At 39.0% G+C, this 27,893-nt stretch overlaps 1 protein-coding gene across 1 annotated transcript in view; it reads right to left on the bottom strand.

Annotated features, from left to right (window-relative positions):
- Positions 1 to 27,893, bottom strand: part of lrmda (leucine rich melanocyte differentiation associated) — a 338,769-nt gene that overhangs the window by 27,248 nt on the left and 283,628 nt on the right. The window contains exon 6 of the mRNA XM_065297191.2: positions 18,134 to 18,221. Within this exon, the coding sequence (XP_065153263.1) occupies positions 18,134 to 18,221 (88 nt within the window). The remainder of the gene's footprint in view (positions 1 to 18,133; positions 18,222 to 27,893) is intronic.

Below are 27,893 nucleotides of genomic sequence, written 5' to 3'. Positions count from 1 at the left end.
TGAAATGGTCTATACTTTATTTTTACTTGGGTTGACAGATGTTTTTTTTTTCAAAGTGACTTGCAGTGCATTGAATCTACACATTGTACGTGTGCCCTGGGAATCAAATCCATAACCTTTATGTTGCTTATGTTATGCTCTATCTGTTGAGCTATGAGAATATCTACATTTAACTCTATAGTTAAAACATAGTGACTGGACAATTCAGTCCAGTGGGTCCTAAAAAACGCATTTTCTTATAATATTGTGTATATTCGCAGGTGATATTAGGGTGACCATCCGTCCTGCGTAGTGTGTGCGCCCACAGCCTTTAAAACCAAATTCATGTGTCCCGTAAAATGAGACCGTGTCACGCATAATCAATGCTTGCTCAAAAAAAGTTGGTCGCTCTATATCCTCGAGCCCCAGGCAGCCAAACGAACATTACTTGACCGTCAGGCTCACTCGCCACTCACTACTCGCACGCTACTGTTACCCCTCGGTTGAACTGCTGACTAGGTTGTTGTAAATAAATGTTTGTGGCTGAAAGTCATAGGTGTCCCCAGAACACTGAACAGTTTTTTTTTTCCTGCGCCTGACTTTTCTAACATGCAAGTTTACCATCCTTCCTCCCCCCTCTCGTTCCGTGAACCTCTGGAGTTGTGAGTTAACACTTTTTTTAACTGTTCCTGCAGTGTTAAGCAACTACAATTCCTGTTCATCCAAGAATTTTATATTATAATTTAGAGAATAAATTGTAATGAAAAATAAGTACAATTAAATAGCTAACGTGAAGTGCATCTGTCAAATAATTGAATGTTCAAAATATTATGAATCTTTATTTAGAAAAAAAGACAAATTGGTTGGCCTATTCATGAGCATACATAAGCAATTACACATGTTTAGGGGAATAGGGCATTATTAATATACCATGTGAGGTGGTATGTGCTAGAAATGGGTAAACCACTATCAATGAGTGTACCGGGGTACCGCCGCGCCAGGGAGTGTCCCACATTGTCCCTCAGAAACATACCCCTTGTCCCCCCTTGGGCTTATTAGGAGGTGGTCACCCTAACTAGCATATTTTAAAATGATTTCATTTATAGGTAACAGTCATACACCTCAGAATGAAACGTTATCAGAAAAATGTAAACATTAATTGATGTGAGTGAATGACATTTTTTATATTACAAAATTACAACAAAAAAGGGCCATGGGCCCTAATAAAAACATATCCACATAATGTCAAACAATGCCATATACATCGCTGCTTAACTTTGGTTTTTAATAACATTTCAGACATTGGTTACAATAGTAGGGGCTTAAATATCAGCAAATATACCAAATGTCTCTAAAATATGGTTGAAAATGTTTGTAACCACACAAAGACCCCACACTAGTGCAAAACAGCTAAAGTCTGCTTTGAAATCAAAAATTGAAAAATGAGTAATGAAACCTATGAATGTAATCACAGGGATTATGATGACTGTAATACCATTAAACTGACAGCGGCGTCTAAATCCAAAGGCAAGGCTTTGTAATTACAAAAGCGTTCCCATTTGACAGGGACCCAAAGACAAAGACCTTACACTGGAGAAAAATCAAAGAAAATAATATCCTGGGGATATCCATTATAATAGATGATCTCATGAGGTTTGGATTGTGTGGAGGTTTGGACTGTGTTGAGACGCTATTGTTGAGACTCTTGTAATAGATGACTTTAAGACTTATTTTTGTTAATTAATCACACACATACAGATTCCACATGCAGATCGAATGACATGGAGAAGATGAGGTGTGATTAAAGACAAGGCTTAAGCTGAGGTGAACATCTCCCCCTCTTTCCCTTTCGTGTCCCTCTCTCAAGCCACCTCCCTCTCTGACATCCTCGGACCATCGGCTGTTCAGCGCACATCCCCTGACAGCTGAAATAATAACGGTCATACATCACTGCCCACGAAAAGTCCAATAACCTAAATCTTCACTTGCCACACAGCCCGAGACTCAATTACTTTATTGACATGTAATCTTCATAAGGGGAGAAATATTGAGCATGTAAGGTCACTCGGTTATGAAGACGTATTATCATATTATCTGCATGGGGGTTGCAGGGGCTAGGACCTGACAAAGCTAATTATAATCGTACATGTTACAGGACTCAAAGCGTATTATGTGCTTGGCTGCATGAGTACGTCTGGCCAAGAGGGGGAAGATGGGGGCGGGGTTTCGAACATTAAAAATCAGGATGTCCTTTTAAGGGCAGGAAAATTAATGAACCCAAACATTATTGAATTTACGTCCGGCACGCTAATCTCTCTCATTCGTTCATATATATCATAAAGGCATCCTGCCAGATAAAGAAAAGGATTATCCATTGCTATCGCAATGCATGATAGGATATGGGAAGATAATAATAATCAACTGCGTGATGCTGGAACAAAACAAAAAGGAAAATCCACTACCTTGAATAAAGCTTAAAGTTCAGCAAATATCAGATCTGATTTGTGCAGTGGCTTGAACACTTGCACTGCCCAAATGTCACAGTTAGTTAGTGATTCTGGAAGCCAAGCCCATGGCCCAACCACCCCCCTCCCTCCCTTTGCCATCCCCAAGGTTATCCAAATATCAGCCAACCCTCCCTATTGGTCATCATCACAATATATCACACTATATTCAGATAAATAGGCCTCTATATAAAAAACAGAAGTAATATTTCTAAATGTCCTCTGACCACCCTCTGGCTGAAACTAATCCTCAGACTTTTACAAGACTAGATCTTATATCCTGAGAGTTAACACTCCTAAGTTTCCGTTTTTTGCTTGTGAAAAGCTACATTAAGGCATGAAACACAAAGTAATGCCCTAAGTCACAACATGAAGAGGGCAGCCGGGTCACTGCATATAAACCCGCCTTTGCCTGGCTACCGTGCTGTGGGAGAAATTGCACTTCAGGACATGTGTGTTCATTCCAATGTGTTTTATTTCATGCCATTTTTGTCTTTGGTTTTCCTCTTCCTGTCGGAGAACTGAAGCTGTATTGTTTTTCAGGCGATGCTGAATGGTAAAGTAGTTTGCTGGAGGTGGTACAATCCCGAGCTGCTCTCAGGGGAGGCTGGTTAACAGAAGCTTAATGGTGTCAAGTGCAGAGGTGTATTTTAACAGTATTGGCTCAGTAGATCTAAGCTTTCAGCAACACTTACGTAAAACCACATATTTATGCATTAAAGAACTCAACATATGGCTTTTGTGGCTTTTAAATTAAGAATATTTTTCTGCAGGGCTTTTCAACCCCAGCCCAAAATACATGACTGTATGCTGGTTAGAAAATAAAATACAGTACTGTGCAAAAGTCTTAAAGATGCAAAGTTTTAAAGGTGCATTGTGTAACTTTTAGAAGGATCTCTTGACAGAAATGCAGTGTTATATACATCACTATATTATCAGTGGTGTATAGAGAACTTACATAATGAACTGTATTGTTTTTATTACCTAAGAGTTAGCCTTTTTTATCTGCATATTATAAACCACAGGTCTATAGAGCAGTTTGTCTCTTTAGGGCTACTGTAGGAACATGACGGCACAAAATGGCGATTTCCATGTAACTGTGCCTTTACACTAGACGTGGAAAAGGCGGCAAGAGTGTGTGATTTAAATGTTAACTCAATGCAAAAACGTGAATAGGTATCCTGCGGCGTGGGACGCGCAACAGGCACCGCAAGGAAGGCGCGTTACGCACAAATTGAGAAATGTTCTCGCCGCATTAAACAATCAGGAGCTTGCTCTAGTGGTGACGTGATTACAGGAAGCGAGAGGAGTCACAAAAGCCCCTCCCATGACACAAATTTCTGCATGAATGTCTGGAATGACTAAAATTTCACGTGCGGCTTTCACGTTCGAATGAAGCGAGTAAACTCAAATTGTTCAAGCAGCAAACTACGCGCGAAAAGTGCTTTATTGCCGCCTTTACTGCGACTGGTGTGAACGCACAGTAAGGATGTGATGTTTCTACAGTAGCCCTAAATGGACAAACTGCTCTATAGAGCGCATTTCGTTACTGTTATCTTAGACAATGACGTGTTTGTCCTGTGTTTGTCCATAGCTTCACTATGCGTTTCGAAAGGAGGGGTGAGCTGTGGACTAAGCTGTTGATTTGTCTCACTGCTAGATGCCACTAAAAATCTACAAACTGGACCTTTAACTCTTTCACCGCCAGCGTTTTTAAAAAAAAGTTGTTTTTCATGATTTTCACCAAAGTTTAATGCCTTCCAGAAAAAGTTCTTCTTTAAATATATAAACATACAATATACCAAATGAAAGAACAGACCCTCTGCTTTCAAAGAAAAAAAAACGTTTCATCCTACCTTTAGTGGTTCTTTTGCAATCAGCTTTTGAATATGGGTAGGTTTCTGCAAAAACACCATATTTTGAGCAAAAAGCAGAGATAATTCCATTTTTATGACGGACTTTTCATAGAGATCCCATTCAGAGCGATCTTTAAAACAGACGCGGTCATCCAGCCGCTTGCCATAGAGCAATACTTCCGGTTTTAAAAAGTTGCGGAATGGCGCCACCTGGTGGATAATAGCGGTATTGCGGAAAGACGGAAAATCTCGTCATTGGCGGGGAAGCGTTTTCTCTTAATTGACGAGATAATTAAGATAATTAATTATCTCGTCAATGGCGGGGAAAGAGTTAATGACCATCGATATTTATTTTTCACACTTTTTATAAAGACACAAAAAATAATACAAGAAATATGTACACAAAATGAAAAAAAAATAGTTTTCAGAACAAAATAGCTCCTTTTGGTAAAAGTCAGTATTTAGTGTAACATCTCTTGGCACTAAACACTTGTGAGGAGACTGAAGTCCTGAAGTCATTTAGGTTTAAGAGAGCCTGCAAGTGTAAGGGGACCCCATAATTATTTTTTTTAATGCTACATATACATTTTCTGGTTGTAATGTAACAAAGAGACTAAGAAATTATTATATGGTCACTAGAAAATTGCAAAAACAGCAAATCTAATGGTGTCCTGGTGGCCTAAACCAATGCCAAATCGCCTTTGTTGGGAGCAAAAAAGTTGGACTACAGTCGCTCTGTGCTTGTGTGAGAGAACAAACTCTTCTGTAAAGAGGAAAGAGCAAAGAGGAAAACTAAAAAAGCTAGAACTGTGGATATACAAAACAAGCAATGCTTACTATTGTTTACAACAGCAACGATGTACTAACAAAACTAAAGTCGACTGACGCTTAAAAACATACCAAAGCTGACCATTGGATTAAGCGGGGTGGATGATCTCTGAAAGTCAATGTTGACATTTGAAATCACCTTAACAAACACGCCCCTACCCCAATAGAATCTGGACCATCTTTTGATAGACCCGCCCCACACATATGCAACCTAGGCAACGATGTCGGTTAGTAGACACGCCCCTTACTGCTGATTGACTACAAGTGTGTTTTGGTACTCGGCCTGACTCCCTTTTCCAAAGTGTTTTTCAAAAATCACGCACCCCGCCTTTAAGGCTTTTGCACAGTATATAAAAATCAGAAACAAAATTGTTTCCATCGTATATAATATAAAGCTGGCAGCTCTTACGTGCGTTATCACATTTGCTCACTAAATAACAGTCGACTAAATGACTTTGAAAGATCAGAGAATTCCTCAAACACAATATGACAGCAGCAAAATTTGACACTGACATCTTACATTGGCTAGGTGACTTGAAGTTGAGTGGTTAAATCAGCAGTACGGCTGAATAGACATGACTTCTTTGAGAAATGAGGAAAGTTCTCATTCAAATAACAGCAATCTGGGATTCATTTCGCTGTCTGACCCCTATGACTCAGTCAACTCGACAGTCTAACAGCCATACAACATGTCAGAAATGATCACCCGATCAAATTATGGCGGTAAAACAATGTGTCCACTTACATTAATATGACGGGAAAACCTGCTCTCTTTAGTTCGGCTTCAATTGCAAATCTTTTTGACAGATTAAAAAGTTGCATGCGATGGGAAGCCTTGCTTGACCTACTTCTCTGATTGTTTTCAGGACCACATCTAAACTCTTTTTACTGACCTTACGATTATTCGAGCTGAAATGTTAAATATGTCGCAGCAAAAACTACCTGACCTCAAATGACTTTAATAAATCATGACATTAAGTTCAAATCTGGTCAAAAGTCTTGCTTCTCTTTTGAATGAGCATTCAACCGTAATAAATGTCAACTTCTCATCAATGTGTGCTTGGAATCTCTGACAGAACCGATCTGTCTTCCTTTAGCCCGGATGACTGTGAATGTTAACTGTCTGTTTCCCAGCGTTCAAATGAAATAGATGATGTGTTAGGTCATTAACTGGAGCTATGCTGATCTTCTGGTAACAGCCCGTGATCAGACATCACAGCAGGTTAGTGCGTCTGGTGCTGAGGTTGACAACAAATCAGTAAATTCGCCAGTGAGCGAGAACACAGTTGTGACAACAGTCCAATGAAGCTTGCTGGAGCTGACAGATGAGTTTTGTCCCTTCCACCAGAATGATTTTATCTCGAGAACATGTGTGGATGAATAGGGTTACAGGTTATTACGTCACCATCTTTGTCTCTCCATTTCATATTAAATCATAACCATGCCAAAATGAGCTAAAAATTTGGATATGGTACAGTAGGAATGGTACACCCAAAAATTTAAATCCTAAAGAAGTGAGATCATAGATGCTTTGGCTTCTTTAAAAAAAAATTGTGACAGCATTAAAAAAACATCTCTCACGAACAGAAAACAATTGTTTTTGCCAAAATGGGCCTTGCTTAAGGATGAATAATAGATACTTTCAGCACTTATCTTCCACAGTTGTGAATTATAACTCTACAGTGTGCTTTTCTCTTCCTGTAAGCGGCATTTGTCTTCATAAGCTTTTCCATTGGCCCGTCACATGATCATTATAATGCAATCAGAGTTCAATGTGAGCAGATCAGTTTCGCCATCAAAAAGACGAGTTGCTCAACATCTGCCAGGACTCCAGCGTCTCGGCATCTGATAGGACCGAGGAACCCCTGACATGAACACATTCATATCAACCTGAGCGAGAGAGGGGAAATTCGAGGACCCCGCATCGATCCTGCCTTAAAAATATCCAAACCATATGGCCTCATAAATTACAATGATAAAGTCCTGGGGTTCGAGATTTTGAAAGCCGCACAAACCTGCTCTAAAGTCTTGGCAGGACTGAAAGCACACAGGACATACTATCCTGCATCTTAGATGTCTTGAACCTGAGTCGCAAATCATGCACCGCGATATGAATAATGCTTCGACTGCATTAGCGATCACTTTTAAAGCTGATTAGAAAGCAAGCATGGGGGATCCATTTGTGTGATATATCCCCCGTCAGTCTCATGAGGTGATCCTGAATCGCTGGAATCAGACCAAAGCTTAAAGTACCATGATGTTGCGAACGAGCTGGGCAGGCTGGTTTAAATTCATGCGCTTGTCAATCAAACTGACACATTCACGGTGCTGTGGTATCACTTAACAAACACAAGTGTTTCCTTTGCGTGTGTATTATGAGATGGCTGCTTGATCATGACTGTAACTTTATCACGTCCAGCAGTGTTGACTAAAGACTTTAAAGTGGTGACATAGAGGCTTTCTTCAGCTTTAGGAGTAAATAAACAGCTGTTGGTGGGCTGATGCTTAAATTAGGACAGACAAAGATAGTTACTAAGAAGTAACATGTTGCTGTAGCTCAAAAGGTCCTTAAAGAGCCCCTATTGTCCGATTCACGTTTTTACATTTCCTTTGGTGTTAAGGTGTGTATTAGTGCATGTTAAAGATATGCAAAAGGTACAAACCCCAAAGTAAATGATGATGCGAGTTACTGTCTTTAACGTAAATCTCTTTTTTTTGTCTATAACAAATACACGGATTGTAGGTAACAGTTTACCTCCTGGGATTGGACAAGACATTATCATAATTTCTCCCGCTTCGGACTCACAGACTGTAAGTTAACTCCTGTGAGCAACCGAATCTTTCAAACATGGTAAGGAGCGTCATGTTTCCAGCTGATGTCAGAGATATTCAGATCAATCACAACGTTTACAGATTAGCTGGCCAATCAGGGACATAGCGCTTTTCAAATCCGTGCGTTTCGGGAAGAGAGTAAAATCTGGAGCTACCAAAATGTACGGTATGTGGAAATTAATGTGTTTGTTAAGCATAAACCACGCGAAGCCGAACACATTGTATATAAATATACAAAATAAAGTTGTTTTTAGCTATGACGCATTTGCACTTTCCAGCTTTTTAGATTTGCAATATGCATCAGTTTCATAGACTTTGGACGATTCATGGGCTGAGCCTGAATCAAGGTTGGTTGTGATTTCTTTCAAAATGAATTTGACACGACGTGAGAACATCATTCATGAGCACAGCTATTTAATATAAACCCATTAACATCAATCTTAATAAAACAAATGATCCCTCACACTCATATTCCAATGACTGCACCAAGTATAAATTTGCTGAATGGTATCAAAATAATCGCAATGCCATTTCAACAGCATCACACTGAAACCTTCTTCGCATTCACCGTCAACTTCTCAGTTGTGCCTTCAAAGACATATCGCGCTACATCAAACAGCAGTGTAAGAGAGGAAAAAGGAAAAAAACAAAGGTTGATGACACATTAAATCAAACACAAACAGAATTATTCAACGGATGCACTGCCACCTCATATAGAGATAGACACTGAGGACAGAGGAACCATCAGAAATGCCAAGTGGAGTTCAACGGTTGGAGCTGTCAGGGAAGTTAGGTTTGCTCTGGTGTTTAAATCTTTCCTGCTCTGATAAAAGAGAGAGAGAGAGAGAGAGAGAGAGAGACTCATGAAAAAATCTGATCTCATCTTTGTTTCTTTTCTCTTTTTCTGTGATGGACAGTGAAAAATGGCTGGAATGATCTGGCTCTTCCTGTGTCTTCTTCCATTTATCTCCATCTGTAGACTAATGGATATTCATGCTCCTGTGCCAAAGCAGTCCTGAGAGGCCTACTGCGACCTCTTGAGAGAAATCATATCATCTCTCTCCGACAAAGGAAACAAAAGTCGTCCTTACAAAGACTCAAAAGTAGCCCCTGGCAGCTCCTATCCAAGCCGGCTGGCCTGCAAGAGTCATTGCCAGAGTCTGAAGTTAATGCTCTTCCACAGATAGATTGAAAGCTATTACAGGTAATTAATCAAGACTGCAGAAGGCCAGTGATATCCAAAGCAGATGTATGGGCGCTACATCAAGTGACTGATACAAATCAATATCATACTGGCCTTTTATGTGTGTGTGTGTATTATTTAAACATACAACTTTCCATCCATTACGCTTTGGCATCCGATCTGAAAAAAGTCAAGGTGTAAATCTGAAAGTCAATATAAACTTGCGTGATGGCCATTCATTTTTTATGGGAGCTCATTACTTTGCTGTAGTTGAAATTATAGGTATGTTTTATACAGAGGCTATAAATGACTAGAAACTCAAAACTCATTATACAGAGATCCTAAACACCTCATCAGTGCACAAACTGAAAAACCCTCTGGATCATAACATTGTCACATGGCACATACAGTACACTGTCTGTATCTGTAAGACATCTTTTCCTCATCCAAATCGCTCAAGTGAAAACATATGTCAGCCATTGGGGCTATGTAACAGAATAAACATGCAGCATTCTCTTTAGAAACAAAGCAATGAGTTACGTATGAAGAGCTCATGCAAAAAACTATGTCAGGTTTAGTCATTTCACTGTAATAACAATTAAAAGGTTATAAGTCACTAATGGAAATGTCTTTTTTCTACAAATGTCACTTTAGTCATTTCATTGGTAGGGGAAAACTGGGGTGAAAGTAACGTGGGACGAAAGTAACAAAACGATTTTCTCTGAGCCCTGATTACATTTGCATTCCAAACTTTAACAGCATCTTTAGCATGCAACCCTTGACAAATATCATCTTATTTCAGCACTGTTTAGCGCTTTTAGGTCCAGGAAGCTGTTTTCAAGTAAATTCCTAAAGTGGTCATTTTGTGTTTCTCATTTCATGTGTTATAATACTGATCAATCTACAGGTTAGTTAGTACAGCATTTATCAACTAAAACCTAGTCTAAAGTCTAAAGTTATTAGCGCATTATTGTATTTGTTATTTGATGAGCACGTTAGTAATATGCGCCTATAAACGAGACGACAACAGGCGTTTGCTTATTACATACATGAATGCGAAGCAGCACACAAAAAATTTTGAATAAGAAAAATTGAAGGATTAAAATGTAAGAGTTTATTATTGAGTATCTTGGACATTAATGAGGACAGATGTAGAAGGTGTAAAGAGCTGCTTCACCTGCAGCCTGGTAAGTAATTGCATCTTTTGCTTTAAACAAATGCAAATATTGCATTTTTTTATTTATTCTTTTAAATGCTATGCCACAGATTTATTGTAAATGATGATTTTGTACCTGTGGATATGGTGAGATGAGAACCTTTTTTAATTAATGCTTTTCAAAACACTCAAGGTGCTGTCCGAGTGCTGAAACGTTCAGCCCTCCGCACGTTCATAAATTATTTATTTCCTGTTTCAAATTGTATATTTGTAAATTATGCGTTGAGATGACACAGATCATGTAGGCTATCCATATATTTACAGCATTTAAAAGCCTGCTATTTTTACTTCCATGATTGAAAGAAAATTACTTTTAAAGGTTTTAATACAAAAATAAAAATTTAAATACTAATAAAAACAGCACAATATTTTAACATCAATCTTAAACTGGTGGTTTTCTTCTTCCGCTTAGTTTTTTCAGTTTACAAATTCCACCATCTAAAAAGGGAATCAACATGACACAAGCGCATCTTCCTTTTAAAGCAACACTATGTAGTTTCCATGTAAAAATGACTTACAGCGCCCCCATGTGGTTGAAAAGCGCAACAGTGCCTGGTATCAGACACTGGCTGTTTCTCAATATGCGTTCTTCAGCGATCTTGCGTTCTCGTGTCCTTGCTCTACGTCATCATTAACAGTCGGGGCCCTATTTTAACGATCTGAAACGCAAGTGCGAAGCGCAACGCGCAAGTGAGTTTGTGGGCGGATCTTGGGCGCTGTTGCTATTTTCCCGGCGTGAGAAACAACTCTTGCGCCGGGCGCAAATCAATAAGAGGTTGGTCTGAAGTAGGTTCATTATTCATAGGTGTGGTTTGGGCGTAACGTCAAATAAATATTTCTGTATTTCTGAGTTTTTCTGATTGGCCGAGATTAAAGCAAAAGTATTCGATTAACATATAATACACGCAGAAAGCATTCGGTCAATATCATTATCTCATTTTTGATAGAGGTGGCGTTTAGTGGCTTTTGCATCTGAGCTCTTCATTTATTCTATATATATATATATATATATATATATATATATATATATATATATATATATATATTTTTTTTTTTTTTATGGATATTCATTTGGAAAATGTATTAAGTGAACCTGACTATTTAATAAATAACTAAAATAAAAGTCAAAGCCAAAGCAGTCTCCAAAATTCCCATCAAAATGTCAGCAAAAAACCTGACAGGGCCAAAGTTTGAAGCGGTTTGAGAATAACACTCATCAAGGGAAAAACATAACTGGTAGAATCATCATAAAGAGCCAGCAGCATCTCATTGAGCACGTGCAAGCACTTTTACGATACCAAAACCTAAAGGTGAAAAACACATCACAGACAAGAGCACGATGGGCCAATGAGCTTTTCATAAAAGTTTGGCTCGTAGGATTAAGTTCAATCTATTACAAACACATGCAAACACATGCTTACAAAACGCCATAGAGGAACAACTGCTGGAGAGGATATAATTAAGAGGCAGCCCTGCCAAAGGCAAAGCTTGGGGCTATTGCATATCCATTGGGCTGTAAAACGAGACAAGCAACCGCACATCACCAGCACCGCTCAAATTTATCTCAATTACACAGGATCGCTGGCATGAATATCTCTGGTAAACACTGCATTTTAGCTAAACAACGTGGCTGCCTATCCAGACTTTGGTAAATGAGTGATGCGCGCTATACAGATGTAAGTTAATGGAGGGTAGGCAGACAAGCAGCAGGTGTAAATTTCCCTCTGTCCTGCTGAGCTCTAAAAGTCAGTGCTTAGCACCCACTGCTCCATCATCTGGCCTCTCCCAGCCTCGGTGACAGCACATTTGTCATCATTTTCGCATTTCGGGCAAGAAATGTACTGTTTTAATGGCGCCCTCTGAACGGTTCCAGATGTTTGTTTATTTGTTGTTTCATGACTGTAAAGTCGCTGCTCCGTTTCGGGGCTGCAAATCAGCGACGGCGTAATGACATCAAACTGTAGGGGAAAAAAGTCTTCCGTCCCTGGGGGTCTTCAGTTAAGATTCTCTTTTCAAGGCCGCCCGCCTTTAAGGGTTTAGCTGTGTGTCATTTAAAATACAGTCAACTCTGCTGGAGTAGGGCCCAGAATAGGCGGCATGGTTGATGGAGGAGCTCTGGTTCACTCTCGATGGCCTCTGCTTATAGCTTGAAATGCCAAAGATGAACGATGGGAATCGAAAGAGGCGCTCTGTGCCACCTTGAGACATATGTGGAGATTTATATATTTTCCAGTTCAATTATTTATCGTCAAGGGTCAGTCATGTGACCTGCTGTAATAATTGTTATTAATATACCTACACTCTTCAGAACGTTGACCGTTGTGCCATAACTTGCACCGGTGGACAGGTAGACGTACAGTGGTGGCCAGCATTGCTGTTTGGTTTAGATGCGGAGCTCCATATTTAAGAGGACATTTGGCTCTTGAGAGAAACTTTGGGATAGGTTTAGCCGACAGGCCAGTTTAAAGCTGGTGGAAGATGACAGCAGTGCCACATCCTGCGGCCACGCTACAACCCCCCAACACATCTTCAGACTCTCACGGTTCTCCATGTCAAGCTTGGCCCTGCCACACGGCCTCCCCGTTTCTGGATTTCCCTCTTCCATTCCTCTCCTCCGAGCCTCTGCTGTCTGCTCGCTGTGTGTCCACTTCCCAATTTTCTCCCTAAAACAGCAGACAAGGGTCTTATATCCTAAAGCCACGACCTCCCCCGGTCTCCAGTGCCATGCATATAAGCCCTCTTCCCTCCACAGGCTTTCTGTCTGCTGTAATTACCAATGACACCTTGCCTCTGAGGGCCTTACACAGGTGACATCAATTGTAAAAATATTGAGGAAAGGTGAAGCGGGTCTCTGTTTAAGACAGCCTGCTGTCACATACGCTGATTATTCTGCCGGCCACTGCAAGCTAGCAAGTAACATTCAGCAAACATGACGGTATACTGGAATTTCACCTGTGCTCTTGTGTCCCATTTTCAGTTATTCAAAACATTAATGTTATAAATAATTGTTCATAAGACTAATAAGTATTTTACAGCATTTAAAAAAGTTGACAGTTTAATAATGATTCTTCTCAGAATTTTGGATTGATGGAGAAAATATGAATTTTTCCAGCTTCACAAAGACGACACTATTTGAATTATGGCTAGTATGTTTTGATAGATGATACATACATTATATTGTTATATTTTTGTTTAAAGTGAGTTTCAATAAAGCTGAAGGCTTTGTACATTTGTGATTTGTACATTTTTACGTAAAGGGTAGTTGTACCACACATACATTTACTTTATACACCCAATTTGTAAAACCAATTTGCTTTACCAACGTACAGATTTATACATATTCCTATTCATAAATATTACAATTGCGGGCATTGGCATTTCTTACTCATATTAATGACATGTTTTAGTCGTATTAACTAACTTATTTAAGACAGATCACTCATTTACCTAATGAAATGTCCATGACTCAATATTAAACAAGACTACACTTTAAAACCTTAAAATTAATCACATTTCTGTAATCATTTAACCCTTTTGTAATGTTTAGTTTGTTTGCCATGACAGTCTTCTCCTATGCAACAATAATTACACCAAAACACAACATAAATTCACAAAATATGCAAATTTAATCATTTGCTGTAATCCACATCTGTAAAGGGGATATTTCACAATAATTTTTTAAGATGTCAAATAAATCTTCTGTGTCTCCAGAGTACGTATATGAAGTTCTATCTCAAAATACTATATACATAATTTATTATAGCATTTGCCATTTTTTTGAGTGTGTCCTTTTAAATGCAAATGATAGTGCAGATTAAGAGGCGGTATTATCCCCTTTTGACATCACCAGGGGAGCCAAATTTTAATGACATTTTTTTCACATGCTTTCAGAGAATGGTTTACTAAAACTAAGTGACTGTTTTTTTACATTTTCTAGGTTGGTAGAAGCACCGTGGACCCAATTGTAGCACTTAAACTTAGAAAAAGTCAGATTTTCATGATATGTCCCATTTAAACTTCATACAATTGTGAGGAACAGATCCAAATTCAGCCCTTCATCCAGCAATCTTGATCCAAGTTCTCAGCAGCGATCATAAACGTCAAAGTTCGTTATGAATTTAAATTCAAATATTACACCTCAAGAAGCTTTACAACACATTGTACTTCAAATACTCCACAGAGGACCGCGGCTGCACATCGTCATTTTAACTACTACTGGTACTGCTTTTGAAATTTCACAATAAATAAATTACTGTGATTACACTTGTCTGTCTCTTATGCTTTTATTAATATATTACGTTTTTTTTTTATACATTTTTTTTGTATAAAAAGGGTTTGGGTTAAGAGAAAGGTTTGGAATAGTGTGGTAACATTATCCATAAAATTGTTAAAGTTAAATTATACAGCAATCTGGTATAAAATATTTGTAAATGTTTTACGTTTTGTAGCTGTAAAATGTAAAAATCCCACGACTAAATGTTGCAAACATGTTAATATTTCTTCAGCATCTATCTAAACATAAAAAAAGGTTGTTTTGTGTTTTTAAAAGTTATATATTAGTACTGCGTATTAATTTAACAGTGAGACTAGCCTGGACAAGTGAACATTGCACACAATGCTTCAGTAAGCATTTCAGTAATATGATTTTAAGTAAATTCATTTTAAGACTAGCAATAAGTATTTTTCAGTAATATTATATTTGAGCTCATTAATGTTCATGTATATTTTACATTAAAGTCTGAAAAAGACAGTACAGATAAAATAAAAAAGCATTAAATGAGCAGACTTTAGCAGTATGCATTAACCCAGCAGTAATGCATTTAAAAAATATTTTTCGAATAGCATACATTTTCAAAAAATGAAAGCAGATTGAATATTTGACTTGTCATTCACATCCCTATTATTTTTTTTATCATTTATGTATTTTCAATTATTAAAAAATTGCTGTAATTATGCAGCTGGTTGCCAGTAACTTACTGTAGATTTTACATTTATGTTATTTACTGGCAACAGTTCATTCAAAGTTAAATGAACATGAAACATTTTCAGTCCTTATTTTTTACAGTAAGTTACTGGCAACCAGCTGCATAATTACAGCTATTTTTTTACAGTGTACAACAAACACATAATAAAGCACACAAACACATAATGAAGCACACAGATACATAATGAACTGTGGTTGGTTATGTTGGTCAGATAATCTTTTCTTTTCAAAGTGATAGGTTGGATACTATAAGGCTGCAGTGCTGACTTTAGTTAAAGCTCTGGCAACATGATAAAACAACCAATCAACTGTTTTACACATATTCTAGTCTCATTAAAATGCTTGATGATTAATAAAAAAATCTTAAAACACAGACACACACTGACAAAAACAATATAGTGGCAGGAAATTACACAGCCCATTATGATTCAACAGAAGCTCCCTGAAATACGGCCAATTCAAACACATGCCTCGACTTCCTCAGACAGTGTCTTGGAGGTGAACTGCATCTTTTAGTGTCATGGCTATTCTATTAAAGCATTTTCATGGCGCAGCCAAAGGTGAGTTTTAGTAAAGAGTTACAGTGTTGGACCTGATGCATTAAGCAAATAGAATAGGCAATAAGTCAAGATAAATAAAAATGGCGCGATAAAGGCAGAGGAATAAAAAGAGGCGAAGGACGAAGATGAGGGCTCGTGTTATCTAACGCTGCAGTACAGTATCGTAAAAATAACAAATGGAGGGTGTCAGCTCGCCGAAATCTAATAGGGAGAAAAAATATTTCATATGTCAGCTCCGTTCACCTTTTAATGGACTATTCTCAGGCAGCGTGATTTTGACAAAGCACTGGGCTTTCCTCTACATCACTTGAGAGCTGCAGGTCAGCCTTTGTGAAATAGATCTGTCCTTGGTGGGGGGCTGAGAGACACACAGCTGACCTCGCATGAAAGTACCACAGCCGTGGCCGTGACATAAAAACAGCGCTTTGCATTGCACAGACAAAAGGGCTTGATGAATGTGTACTGCATAAAAGCCTCTTCTCTCCGGCACATCAAAACAATGCATTCTGCTGAGCTTCTTAGGGTATGTTTGTTTAGATCAGTGCTTTCTGACCCGTTACTCACTTGGGCTAAAGGGCCGTTTACACAACAACATTTTCAACCAAAAATGGGACATTTTTTATGCATTTTGCCTGTTCTTTTAAACAACAACAGAGTTTTGGGAAAGGCTTTTTTTTTAAACATCTGCATTAACGTTTTCCGTGTAAATGACAAAAATACAAATTTGTAAAAATTTGACATCATCCTCATGCTTATACGAGTTCAGTCTATAGGCATGCACAAGTATGCATCTCCAACAAAGTTTACAAAATTTTGCCGGTTTCTAGTCCAAGGTCACTTGACCAACCACATCATCTTTATCCAAACAAAATTGCTCAATGCTTTCACCGTCTTAATTGTTTGTTTTTATTGCTCTGTAGTAAAATGCGTATGTGCACAGGTGCACAGTGCTCCTTAACAAAGTAACACTGCCAACTGCTTGCCTGGCATGCATAATACAGCGCGTTTAGTTATTTTCCCATATCGCAGATGTAAACGGGTATTGCTTTGACAACGCTGTGGTGTGTATGTGAAAATGTGAAAACAGCAAACCTTAAGATCGAATCTTTTGTGCTGTGTATCAGAGTCCTGCAACGGGTCGGGTACCCGCCTATACCCACATAAAAGTGTCTAAAACGGGTGGATTGTGACATTCCTTAAATTCACAAGCAGTGATGCTGGCGGATAATTAACTCCGTGCGGGTGGGTAGCGCGAATGAAAATATGTGCAATATTTGTATGTCTCAGTTACCATTACACGTGCAACATATGACATCTGACCCATCACATCACCACCACTGCAACAGTGCGCGACCTTTGTTGATGCTTCTCTTAGCCTAGTTGGAGCGAGCGTTCCAGGAGTTGCATAAAGTTTTGCCGTTGATAGCCGGAAGCTGGGAACGTCTTATCTTAGATACCATTTCGAGACGAGACTTGTAGGAGCACAGCAGGGGTTGTGTAGGTAGGTTGTATTTTTTCTTGTTCTTTTTTTCATTTATAGGTCTATTTGTGTTTTGTTCAGGTTCCATAGCCTATTTATGTGCCGATGGTATGCTACTTGAATGGCGCAAAACAAAGCGCACTTTAGCCTGTTTCATTATCACATTCATGACGCTTTTGTGATGTTAAGGGAGGTACGAGATAAAAAATACTCACTTTAATTGGATTAATTTGTGCGTGTGTGAGTTATGCGTGTGTGGGTCGGGTAACGGGCCAAATATTAACGGGTCTGGATGGGTGCGGATTTAATTTTGATATTATCACGGGTGACGGGTCGGATCTGGTGCTGAACTTTGCGGGTACGGGCGGGAGCGGGTCGCCAAAAATGGACCCGTGCTCATTACAGTTTTCGTAAAATACCGTAGTTGTAAATAGTCAGGTTTAATATTGGTCAATTAAGCATTAAAATAGTATAAAACATAACATTTAAACTAATAACTTACATAGAGAGCATAGAAAGCAGCTCACTACTTGCTATTATGAGTCACCTTAAGTTGTCAAAAGCTTAAAACAAGCTTGGTTAAAAGTACGCAACACAAAGTTACACATTGAAGAAGAACCTGATTTGTGACACTGTGAAGACACCAAATGTCTTTCTTTTGTTTAAACTGTATTTGCGCTTTGTGCCTATTTTACTTTAAGTTAAGCTTACCTTTGTGGTTTTTGGCATCTTTGGATCCTCGTGGTAAAGGGTTGTATGGCGTTCTGGAGGATTCAGACTTCACATCATCACTGATGTTCTGCAAGAAAGAGAGTTTGCACAAACATAAATTCACAGCTCTGCAAACGTTTACAGCGTCTCGGCTATGATTTATCATCCAGCATAGACAGGAGAAATGTTGGTTATTGATTTCTGTGCAATGATTCTAATTGAGTTAAATGAAAAGAGCTCATTTGTCACGACCAATCCAGACATTTCTCTTAGATTGATGATACAAAAGGGGAAGAGAATGGGAAAGACTTTCTCCAGAAGATTGAGAGAATGTGAAATTTCATTGTCTAAATGCCATCAATTTTATCAGCGCTGAAGAGGGGAAATGTTAGGAGCACCGTACTTATTTTATCAGGGTACGGTACGAGGTCAAGTTTCATAATTTTGCACTGACGGGAGGGAAAAGGTAAGGACGGGCCCCGGCTTTGATTACCTGTCCCCTGCCTGTTAAAGATAGGGGGCCATCAGGGGAAGAGCCCGAGCCACCCCTCAGCCATGAAGCGACCCCGCGGGTCAAACCCGGGTCAGCCTGCCACTCACTAAAACACTCCCTCTCGCCCCACACACGCTCTTCTCTGTTGACAATCCAACAGGTGGCATGAAATTACTGCTCTCTAAAGGCCAGATCTGAGTTTAAGTAAACTCATCTCTCACTGGCCGACCTTAGAAAATACAAATATATTCACATAAAGGCCACTGCACAGACAGGCAGAACAGAAGAGGAGCTGTAGAGAATACAGATCCTCTGTGTGCTTCTTGTAGGTCACGAAAAAAAAATTCAGCCTCCTTTGTCTTTATTCAAGGACCAAGAACACAGTACATCACGATGTGTTGATATCTGATGCCTTTGTGAAAATACAAAGCCCATCTGCAGGCAGCAATTCACGGAGCATTTAATCATTCTGAGACTGAAAATGACAAATAAACATTTAAGGTGGCCATGTACTGTATATAGTATGTTCAAATACTGGGTTTAGTACTAAGAATGTATTTTAAAATAAACATGTATACAGTGTATGAATACCAAATGCTGATATTTAAGGATATAAGTAATCTTCTTGTGTTCCCGTGGCTCAGCTTTGTCCTAGTTTCGATGCCAGGGATCCCAATTCACTTTAAGTTGCTTAGGACAAAAACGTCAATTCCCAAATGCATACATGCAAAATGTAATAAACATAATGGGTCACAAGACACCATAATAGCAAGGGGTGTTATTAGGTATAAAGCAAAGCGGTTTCCCAAAAACCGTACCCCAAATATTTCTTCTATACCATAGAAGCTAAATTAATAAAAATAAACCAACAATGGAGATGTAACCCTTCCAAATCATAAGACCTCAGTTTTTTTGATGCTTGCACTATAATACTTAATTCTGTGTAACTGGAAACCTGTTATACACAAACATGGACAAATACACTGCTTCATGTTCTTAGAAAAATATTTGGTTATTTTATAATTATTGGTTCTTCCTAACCCCAAAATAGCTGGTAGAAATCTGAAAAAAAGACAAACCAAAGCTTGAGTCTTAGGTTAAATAACCATTTTTTCCTTGGTTGACTGTTATCTTAGTAGTAATTATTAGCCTAATTACAATAAATGACATTAAATCCAGCACTGTAACCGCATTCTGAGCATGTCAGCAGTTTCCTTGTTACCATTTCAATCTCCTCTGGCCATTTGGCTTTAATATCCTACAGCAGCATTTTCAGTGTCAGCTTCAGTCCGCCCTAACTAATTTCCTCTGGACCTGACAGATCAGAGGCCTCACCCACCAAACGGCCCCATCCCGACCACAAAGCCGCTCGTAATCCTGCTGCTTGTCTACAATTAATCTTCCCAGTTGCCACATTATTAACACCACCACCCACAGACAGGGGCCGGCTATGCCCCACTGGACACAGAACACCCCCCCTCCGGCCCAGCGGCCAGGCACGTCAATCACATGCCGTGCGCAAAAGTCGCCCGCTGTCAACATCAGAGATGCCCCTCTCTCCGAACCATCCCACCCCTCCCGGGCCGGGTCCGCTGATCAAACACCCCCACCCTTGAAGCAGATTAATCAGGGACCTCCCTCCCACTTCCGTCCCTCCCCTCCACTCCTCTCTTTCTCTTTATTCAATGAGCCGTCATCAAGATGAGAAAGGAGACCTGGCTCATAATAGGCATCCCTGCGAAAAAGTTAAAGAAAAACTTTGTTTGAATGCCAGCTGTTATCTGGGCCTTTCTTAGGGGGGAAAAAGGGCAGGCGGACAAGGGCCTTGCTTTGATCGGCATCCTTAAGATTTTACACAAACATAATCACAAGCCAAGGGGTCAACCTTTGAATTCATTCAATCTGGAAGGCAGTTAAGAGTTTCGTATTTGGCAGAGCACTTTGTTTATCATTTGCTTTTAAAATATATCACTATACATCAAATAAATAGCCGATCGCGTGTGCTTATATCTCTGCTATAATGGTAAGTGACTAAAGAGCTAATATGAATGGTGGCTTTGACGCAGGTTGAAATAAACACAGAGTGATCTCATGAAAAGTCGTGTAATAGTCACGAAAAAAATTATTAATTTATTTGAGTACATGAGCACGAATGTCTTTTTCGTGTCACTCGCACAAATTTCAATAAATAGTTTTTTGTGTCCATGGCATGACTTTGTTTTTCGTTTCATTTCATGTATTGATATATTTATTTTTCTTCATATTTTCTTACCATTGCTTGGGGTTAGAATCACTTTCTGTTACATTTTAGACATCTTAACCCAAACCCCAACTCTAATCCCAACTCCAGGCGAGAATAGATTTAAAATCAGAAGAAAAAATTGAATAACCAATACATAAAAGTACATCCTAACCCAAACCCCAAATCTAACCCCAAGCGATAATGATGTAAAAAAAGGGAAATCAATACATAAAATGACACGAAAAAGAAAGTCGTGCCACAGACACGAAAAACACAAAAAAGACATTGTGCTCAAGGAACGAAAAAAAGAGCTGAATTACGTGCCATGGACACAAATAAATTAATTTAAATTGTTTAATTATAATTTTTTTTTAATTTTGTGACTATAACACGGCTTTCCATGAGATTACGTTAAATAAACACTGTAGCTTTCTTTAAAACTTTTTGAGCAAACTTTTTAGGCAATGTTTAAGGCTTCATATGTTTCATATGTTAGGCAGTTTATTTACTATTAACATGTTGATAAAATTGTAAGACTACATCTCCTGTAGGCTATCCCAAAATACACTGTTACAAGGTTAGTAAAAAAATCAATCCAACGTGGTGGGTGAATGAAAAAAATGACAGTTGAAAACCTAAAATGGATTTAATTAAACATTGAAAAATCTGAATTAATAATAGATTTATTTAATATTGTGTGTGTGATGTGTAATGCATGATGTATATCAGGGTATTTTTAGCATTAGCTTAGCTACATGCTAATCAATTGTTGTGAAGTCTCCTTAAAGTAACACGCCCACATTTTGGGATTTTAGCTTATTCACCGTATCCCCCAGAGTTAGATAAGTCCATACATACCTTTCTCATCTCTGTGCGCAGCCCCCGCTAGCTTAGCTTAGCACAAAGACTAGAAGTGAATGGCTCCAGCTAGCATACTGCTCCCAATAAGTGACAAAATAACTCAAACATTTTTACATTTATATGTTGTGATTTGTGTAGTCACATTGTGTACAAATAACAAGGTCATATGAGACACAGCGATCTTTAAACAGTATACATACTGGGAACTATATTCTCAGGAGGCAAAGCACTGCTACTTGGGATGGAGTGATTTGCTCGCAGCACCCGAGAAGCCCCCTTGTGAGGAGCCGAAAGTTCGGTCAGAGTTGTGCAAATCACTCCACCCAAGTAGCAGTGCTTCGCCTTCTGAGAATATAGTTACCTTCTAAGTAACAGTATACTGTTTAAAGATGGCTGTGTCTCATATGACCTTGTTATTTGTACACAGTGTGACTATACAAACCATAAATAGGAAAATGTTGGCATTATTTTGTCACTTATTGGGAGCAGTTTGCTAGGTGGAGCCATTCACTTCCATTCTTTGCGCTAAGCTAAGCTAGCAGGGGCTGCATCAGACAGAGTTACAGCACGCACAGAGATGAGAAAGGTATGTATGGACTTATCTAACTCTGGGGGATACTGTGAATAAGCTAATTCCCCAAAATGTGGGCGTCTAACTTTAATAAAGCCATGCATATTTCTGTGTCATGCAGATTTGATCTCTATGTATTTCAGATCATTCACTTATGATTTTATGATGTTGTGATGCTGCCTACGTAGGCACTAGGAGCCAAGGCTACACAGTAGATTTTGAAACAGAGCTGATATCAAAGGTGATTCAGCCTGCTAGAGTGATCATTGATAGTTCAACATCAGTGGCGAGTCTTGTGCTCCAAACAGAGGGACAGACGGTTGACAGAGATACAGAGAGAGAGAGAGAGAGAGAGAGAGAGAGAGAGAGAGAGAGAGAGAGAGAGAGAGAGAGAGAGAGAGAGAGAGAGAGAGAGAGAGAGAGAGAGAGAAGCTGACAGCACACTGCATACAATCTAGAGTCTAGATGAAAGTATCTTCAGATGCAGTTATGCCACCGACGTGTTACCACGAGGAGGAGGTGGGACTTCACTCATCCCTCTGCTCAAATGAATATCCATCAGGGTCGAAATCCTGTAGCCCTGACTGAGAAATGCGGACCATATGGTGTGGTAACTTTGGAAGCTGCCGGATCTAGCTGTGCTTTATGAGCTTAGGACTTGAAATGAAGCAGACATTTCTGACTTTAACACTCAAAATCACATGCCAAGACACTTTTTCCTAAAACACAGCATTTCTTTGTTTCTTCACCCACACACATTCACAAACACAGATGTACACACCGCTGTGTCAGTACGCGACACTTCCTGCACTGGCCAGATGGGGGCGCTGCTGCGTCAGGTTTGCATAAGCCTCTCGTCACAGCACGCCGAGCTCTCGTTCTCCGGGCCGTGGGCATATGCTGCCTGCTCACATCATTATTGTCTTTATACACTGAGTAATCACTACACTTTATGATAATGTAGCAGAAATTTACAAGCTGGGGAAAGAGAAAAACTCACTAATAATGGCATTAACAGAGAAAGCCACAGCAGCTCTCTGCCCGACGGGGGCTCGGCGCTCAAAGGGAGAGCCGCTTGCTAGAAATGTCACGGTGAAATATGACTCGTCTCCTGGATTATACATCATACTCATTCTCTCTCTTCTCTCTCATGTCCTTTCTTCTCCCCCGCAAATAAATGACGAAGAATCCAGCCATTTGTGATTATCAACTCCAAACAAATCTATACCCCAGAGAGCAGGAAGAAGTGACTAGGTGGCTAAGATCCAGTTAACTGCATTAGTTTGGTAAGCACGAACGCCGGAGAGCCTTGACAGGGCCGAGCGCGTCCGGAGTAGAGGTCTACACGGAAGACCCGAGACCCGAAGACCCGGGACCCGACCCGGGACCCGTACGGGTTCGGGTCTATATTTTAAATGATCAGCCGGGTCCGGGTCGGGTCTCAATCTATTACTTCGGGTCCGGGTCTGTTTAACATTGTGGGTAATACCCGAGGTCGATCGGACTCGGAGAACACACACTCACATTTAAATAAAATATTTATCCAGCAACAAAAACTTAGATTAACTGTCGCATACATTTTTTCTATGACGCTAAAGTTGCGTTAAAAAGTTTATATTTGGTTGCTCCAACCAGGCAGCTAACGCGCATGCGCTCTTGTAATGTTTCTCTGGCTACCAGTCAGGAGCTTCTGCAGTGAGACGCAATGACTTTACCTTTGACAATTGGCTCTTTTATTTAGAAGGCGGGACCTATTCCACCATACCGCGCATTTTGCACTGACGTGACTTCTATAATTTTTATAATAATATTATAAATTGACCGTCTTGGTATTATATCTAAAGTTTTCGCGACTCTGCTCAAAGAGCACAGAGATGATAGCAAAGTAAAGCTAACGAAAGCAGCTATGACACCGAACGAGCAATCGTTATTATAATCCAAATGGGCATACATTATTAAGCAAGTTGACCCGATACACAACAAAGTGGACTTTTAAAGCTGGAATAAGCATTAAACATTTCAATCGTCAAGAGAGGAATAACATGGATGGAACTTTCTTGGAAATAAGGATTGTGCATCACACACAGTCAGGTACAAGGAGGGAGAAGACTAACTTCTAACGTTATGGGTAAGACAAAAAGTTTAATTTTCGCTACTTGTTTATTGACTTATTAATAACATTTAGCTAAAGAATATTTGCCGGTCGGGTCTGTTTCTTCCCGGACGGGTTCGGGTCCAGCTTTTAAATAATAGACGGGTCCGCGTCGGATCCGGGTCCAGCTTTTAAATAATAGACGGGTCCGGGTCGGTTCCGGGTCCAGCTTTCAAAACAACAGACGGGTCCGGGTCGGTTCAGTGTAGCACATTTACGGGTCTGATCGGGTTCGGGTAGGAATTTTTGGACCCGTGTAGACCTCTAGTCCGGAGGAACTCTGATCAGTCCGGCAATCTAATTACCAGCACGGCAAAAGAGATATAGTGAGACAGACAGAGGGAAAGAGAGAGAGAAAGAGAGAGAGAGAGTCAAAGATCAGTGTAAACACCAGTGCTTTTTATCTTCTTATATATCTGGACAAGTAGACAAAGTGCTAAAACGAAGTAAATGTGGCCTGACAGCCACTTCAAAGAGTTCAGCCAGGGGCTTACTGCTACTTAAGGCACAGGAATGTTGTTGCTAAGCATCAGACTACAGCCTATCAGGCCTAACACAAGGGTCTGCGCTTTCCCTTTAAGAGCGAGAAGAGAAAGAGTGGAAATTCGACAGTAACGGGAGGCTGGGGATTCAAGGAGATTTTGTAGCTTAAAGCAATTGTTAGAAGAAACAAGCTTTCTGTTTTGTTTTCTCTTGACACCATTTCGCGCTTTTTGTGCTTGCAAAAGATATGTAGTAAATGTTTTTTGATATGTTTTCTCTCTGGGTCTGTATCAAAATAAAGAAATGTTTTGTGTGGGTATGAAACTTTCCTTGTCTTTCTTGTAACACAGTTTTTTGTCTGATGATCTGTGGATGAGCGGGAAAACAAACTTCTTTGTGTGTATTTAAATCAACAGAACGTTTTACTTTGTGAGTTTTTATTCATCGAGCTCGTTCAATATAACTCGTACAGTAACTGAAAAGTACCGAAATAAATTAAAACGTCTGCATTAAAAAATATGGGTCAAGGCCTTGTCACTTATAATAAATGATGTGTATGATTAGTAGACCATGAATTTATGTGTTGAGATCAGAAAGATACTTGACGTGCCAGTCACCGAAGACGCCAACATCAAAAAGGCAGTTTAATGTTTTTGACCTTGGTAATTGTCTCTCAGATGACTAGCAGTAATGTGTTTTAAATTGCTGTAGTGTGCATGAAAATGTATTAAATCTGTTGTTTTAGGTAATGACTAGAGAGAGAGGGAGAGGGAGATGTAGGTGTAATGGTGCCTGCCCTCCAAGGGCTTTCAAAGTCTTTCTGTGTGGTGAGCTCAGTGTGAGCTGCATTGAGCAAGTGTTTAATGATTTACCAGTTCTACTTCAATGCACTTGTGCTACGTAAATGGATCATGTGATCAGCGATCACAAGCAAAACAGCTTTTGCCTGAAGCATATAGCCAAATGTTCTCCAAGACGAGTCTGCGTATAGCTCAGGTTTATCAAAGTAAAGGTTTAGTAAGAAGTTAATCACCCATGTCAATGCCAGGTTCATAAAACTTTAGCTAAACTTTTTGAAACCATTTTATTATTATATATGAGTGTACATTTGAGTGTAATAGAAATATGAGTCTAAATGTAAATATGCTTTAAATTATTAAAGTAAATTATTTGGTAGTAAATTAAATATGACAATAAAAAAGCTCCAGCGTTTTCACTTGTGTCTCTAAGTTTTGATTATTTATAATTAATAAAAAATATATAGTATATGTGACCCTGCACAAAACTAGTAATAAGTGTACATTTTTTAAATTGGTAATTATAAATTATCTAAAAGCTGAATAAAAAAGCTTTCCATTGATGTATCGTTTGTTAGGATAGGACAATAGTTGGCCATGGTACTGGAATCTAAGGGTAAAGAAACACATATTACTAATGATAAAAATTTTTTTAACTTATTTACGGTAGGAAATTTACAAAATATCTTCATGGGAAATTATCTTTACTTAATATCCTAATGATTTAAAATATACAAAAACATACAATATATAGATAAAAAATATACAATTTGACCCATAAAAAGTTATGTTTAGCTTTTGCTACAAATATCTCCGTGCGACTTATGACTGGTATACACCCGTGCAACATTTGTAGTAACAGAGAATACAATTGTTATTTATGTTATTTAATTGTTATAAGTTAATCTGACCCAAGATATTTACACTTGTTTATCTCCTGGCGAAAAGTAATCATTTCCTATGCCAAGCACAATATTAATATACACATAATTACATGCAACCAGAAGAATACATTGTGCAGTGAACAAAATTTCTTCCACTACTATCACATCGTACACGTTCACAATGAATCATTTATCATTTAATAATTATGCCACTTTCAAACTTCAAAAAAATTAAATAAAATAAAAAAATGAAATTGCACAACACCTCTAAATGTGTCTGTAAATAATTAACATAAACAAATTAAATCTGGATAAAGTTGCTTGCAAATTCACATAATCTTGATTTAAAATAATGCATTTGTCAATTCCTCTATTTTCCCTTCCTCGTGTGTATCTCTTCTCTGTATCTTTGCATTTCACAGACACTCTCTCTCAAAGGTGTGACACATGGTGGCTCTTTATGTTGCTCTTAGGAGCTGTATCTAATGTCAGGAATGTTTTCAAGTGTGTGGGATGTTAAATTATTGAGCATTCTGTGAGCAGGACTGTCAAACCGGCATGTCTGCGATGTTTCCTACGCAATTAGACGCTCAGAGACATTTGAAGAGCTCCCACAAAGCAGACCGGCAGAAAGTGACATGTGAACTTTAAGGAAATTAGCTTTTTACATGAGTGAAATGTGAAGGTTACTTAGCAATGCTTAAGTTGGGAGAACGACTCTGTGAAGTGAGACTTTGACTCTGCCCTCATGTGAAGACAGCCATTTTCTTTACTTTATAGTGCACTCCAGTCAGAGAAGATCACAGAGACAGTGAAAACTAATTTTGACTTGGGGCATATGGGAGGAAAAAGAAACGAGATGCGTCTAAATAATGAGATCTCTTCATGTTTGCAGGAGGTGATGCCAAAAAAAGATGCAAACGCACAGAAAAAAAGATGCTCATCACTGACGAGTTTGAAATTGTTATTTCTGCCTTTGGCATAACTAAAGGAAAAACAAATACATGTTATGATAATAAACAGACAGTGGCAGGGGTCTCACCAAACCCCTTTTACTGGGGTATACGTGCCCCAGAAAAAATCTTAAATTTAAGTTTATACAGTTTCCTTTATTTGCCAGTGTATTCATTTACATTGATACTCGTGCCAAAAACCCAATATATGCTTGTAGAAGATATGCACAATACCATTTAAACTGAAAACACAAACTGAAGCGTGCCTCTGTGTATTTTCTTTCTGCAGCACGCAGCCGTGCACAGCCGCACAGAGAAGTCCAG

Source organism: Paramisgurnus dabryanus, chromosome 20, assembly GCF_030506205.2.
Source record: "Paramisgurnus dabryanus chromosome 20, PD_genome_1.1, whole genome shotgun sequence".
NCBI classification, from domain to species: Eukaryota; Metazoa; Chordata; class Actinopteri; order Cypriniformes; family Cobitidae; genus Paramisgurnus; species Paramisgurnus dabryanus.
Note: the sequence above shows the minus strand (reverse complement) of the source record. Positions and strands in the feature narration are given on the sequence as shown.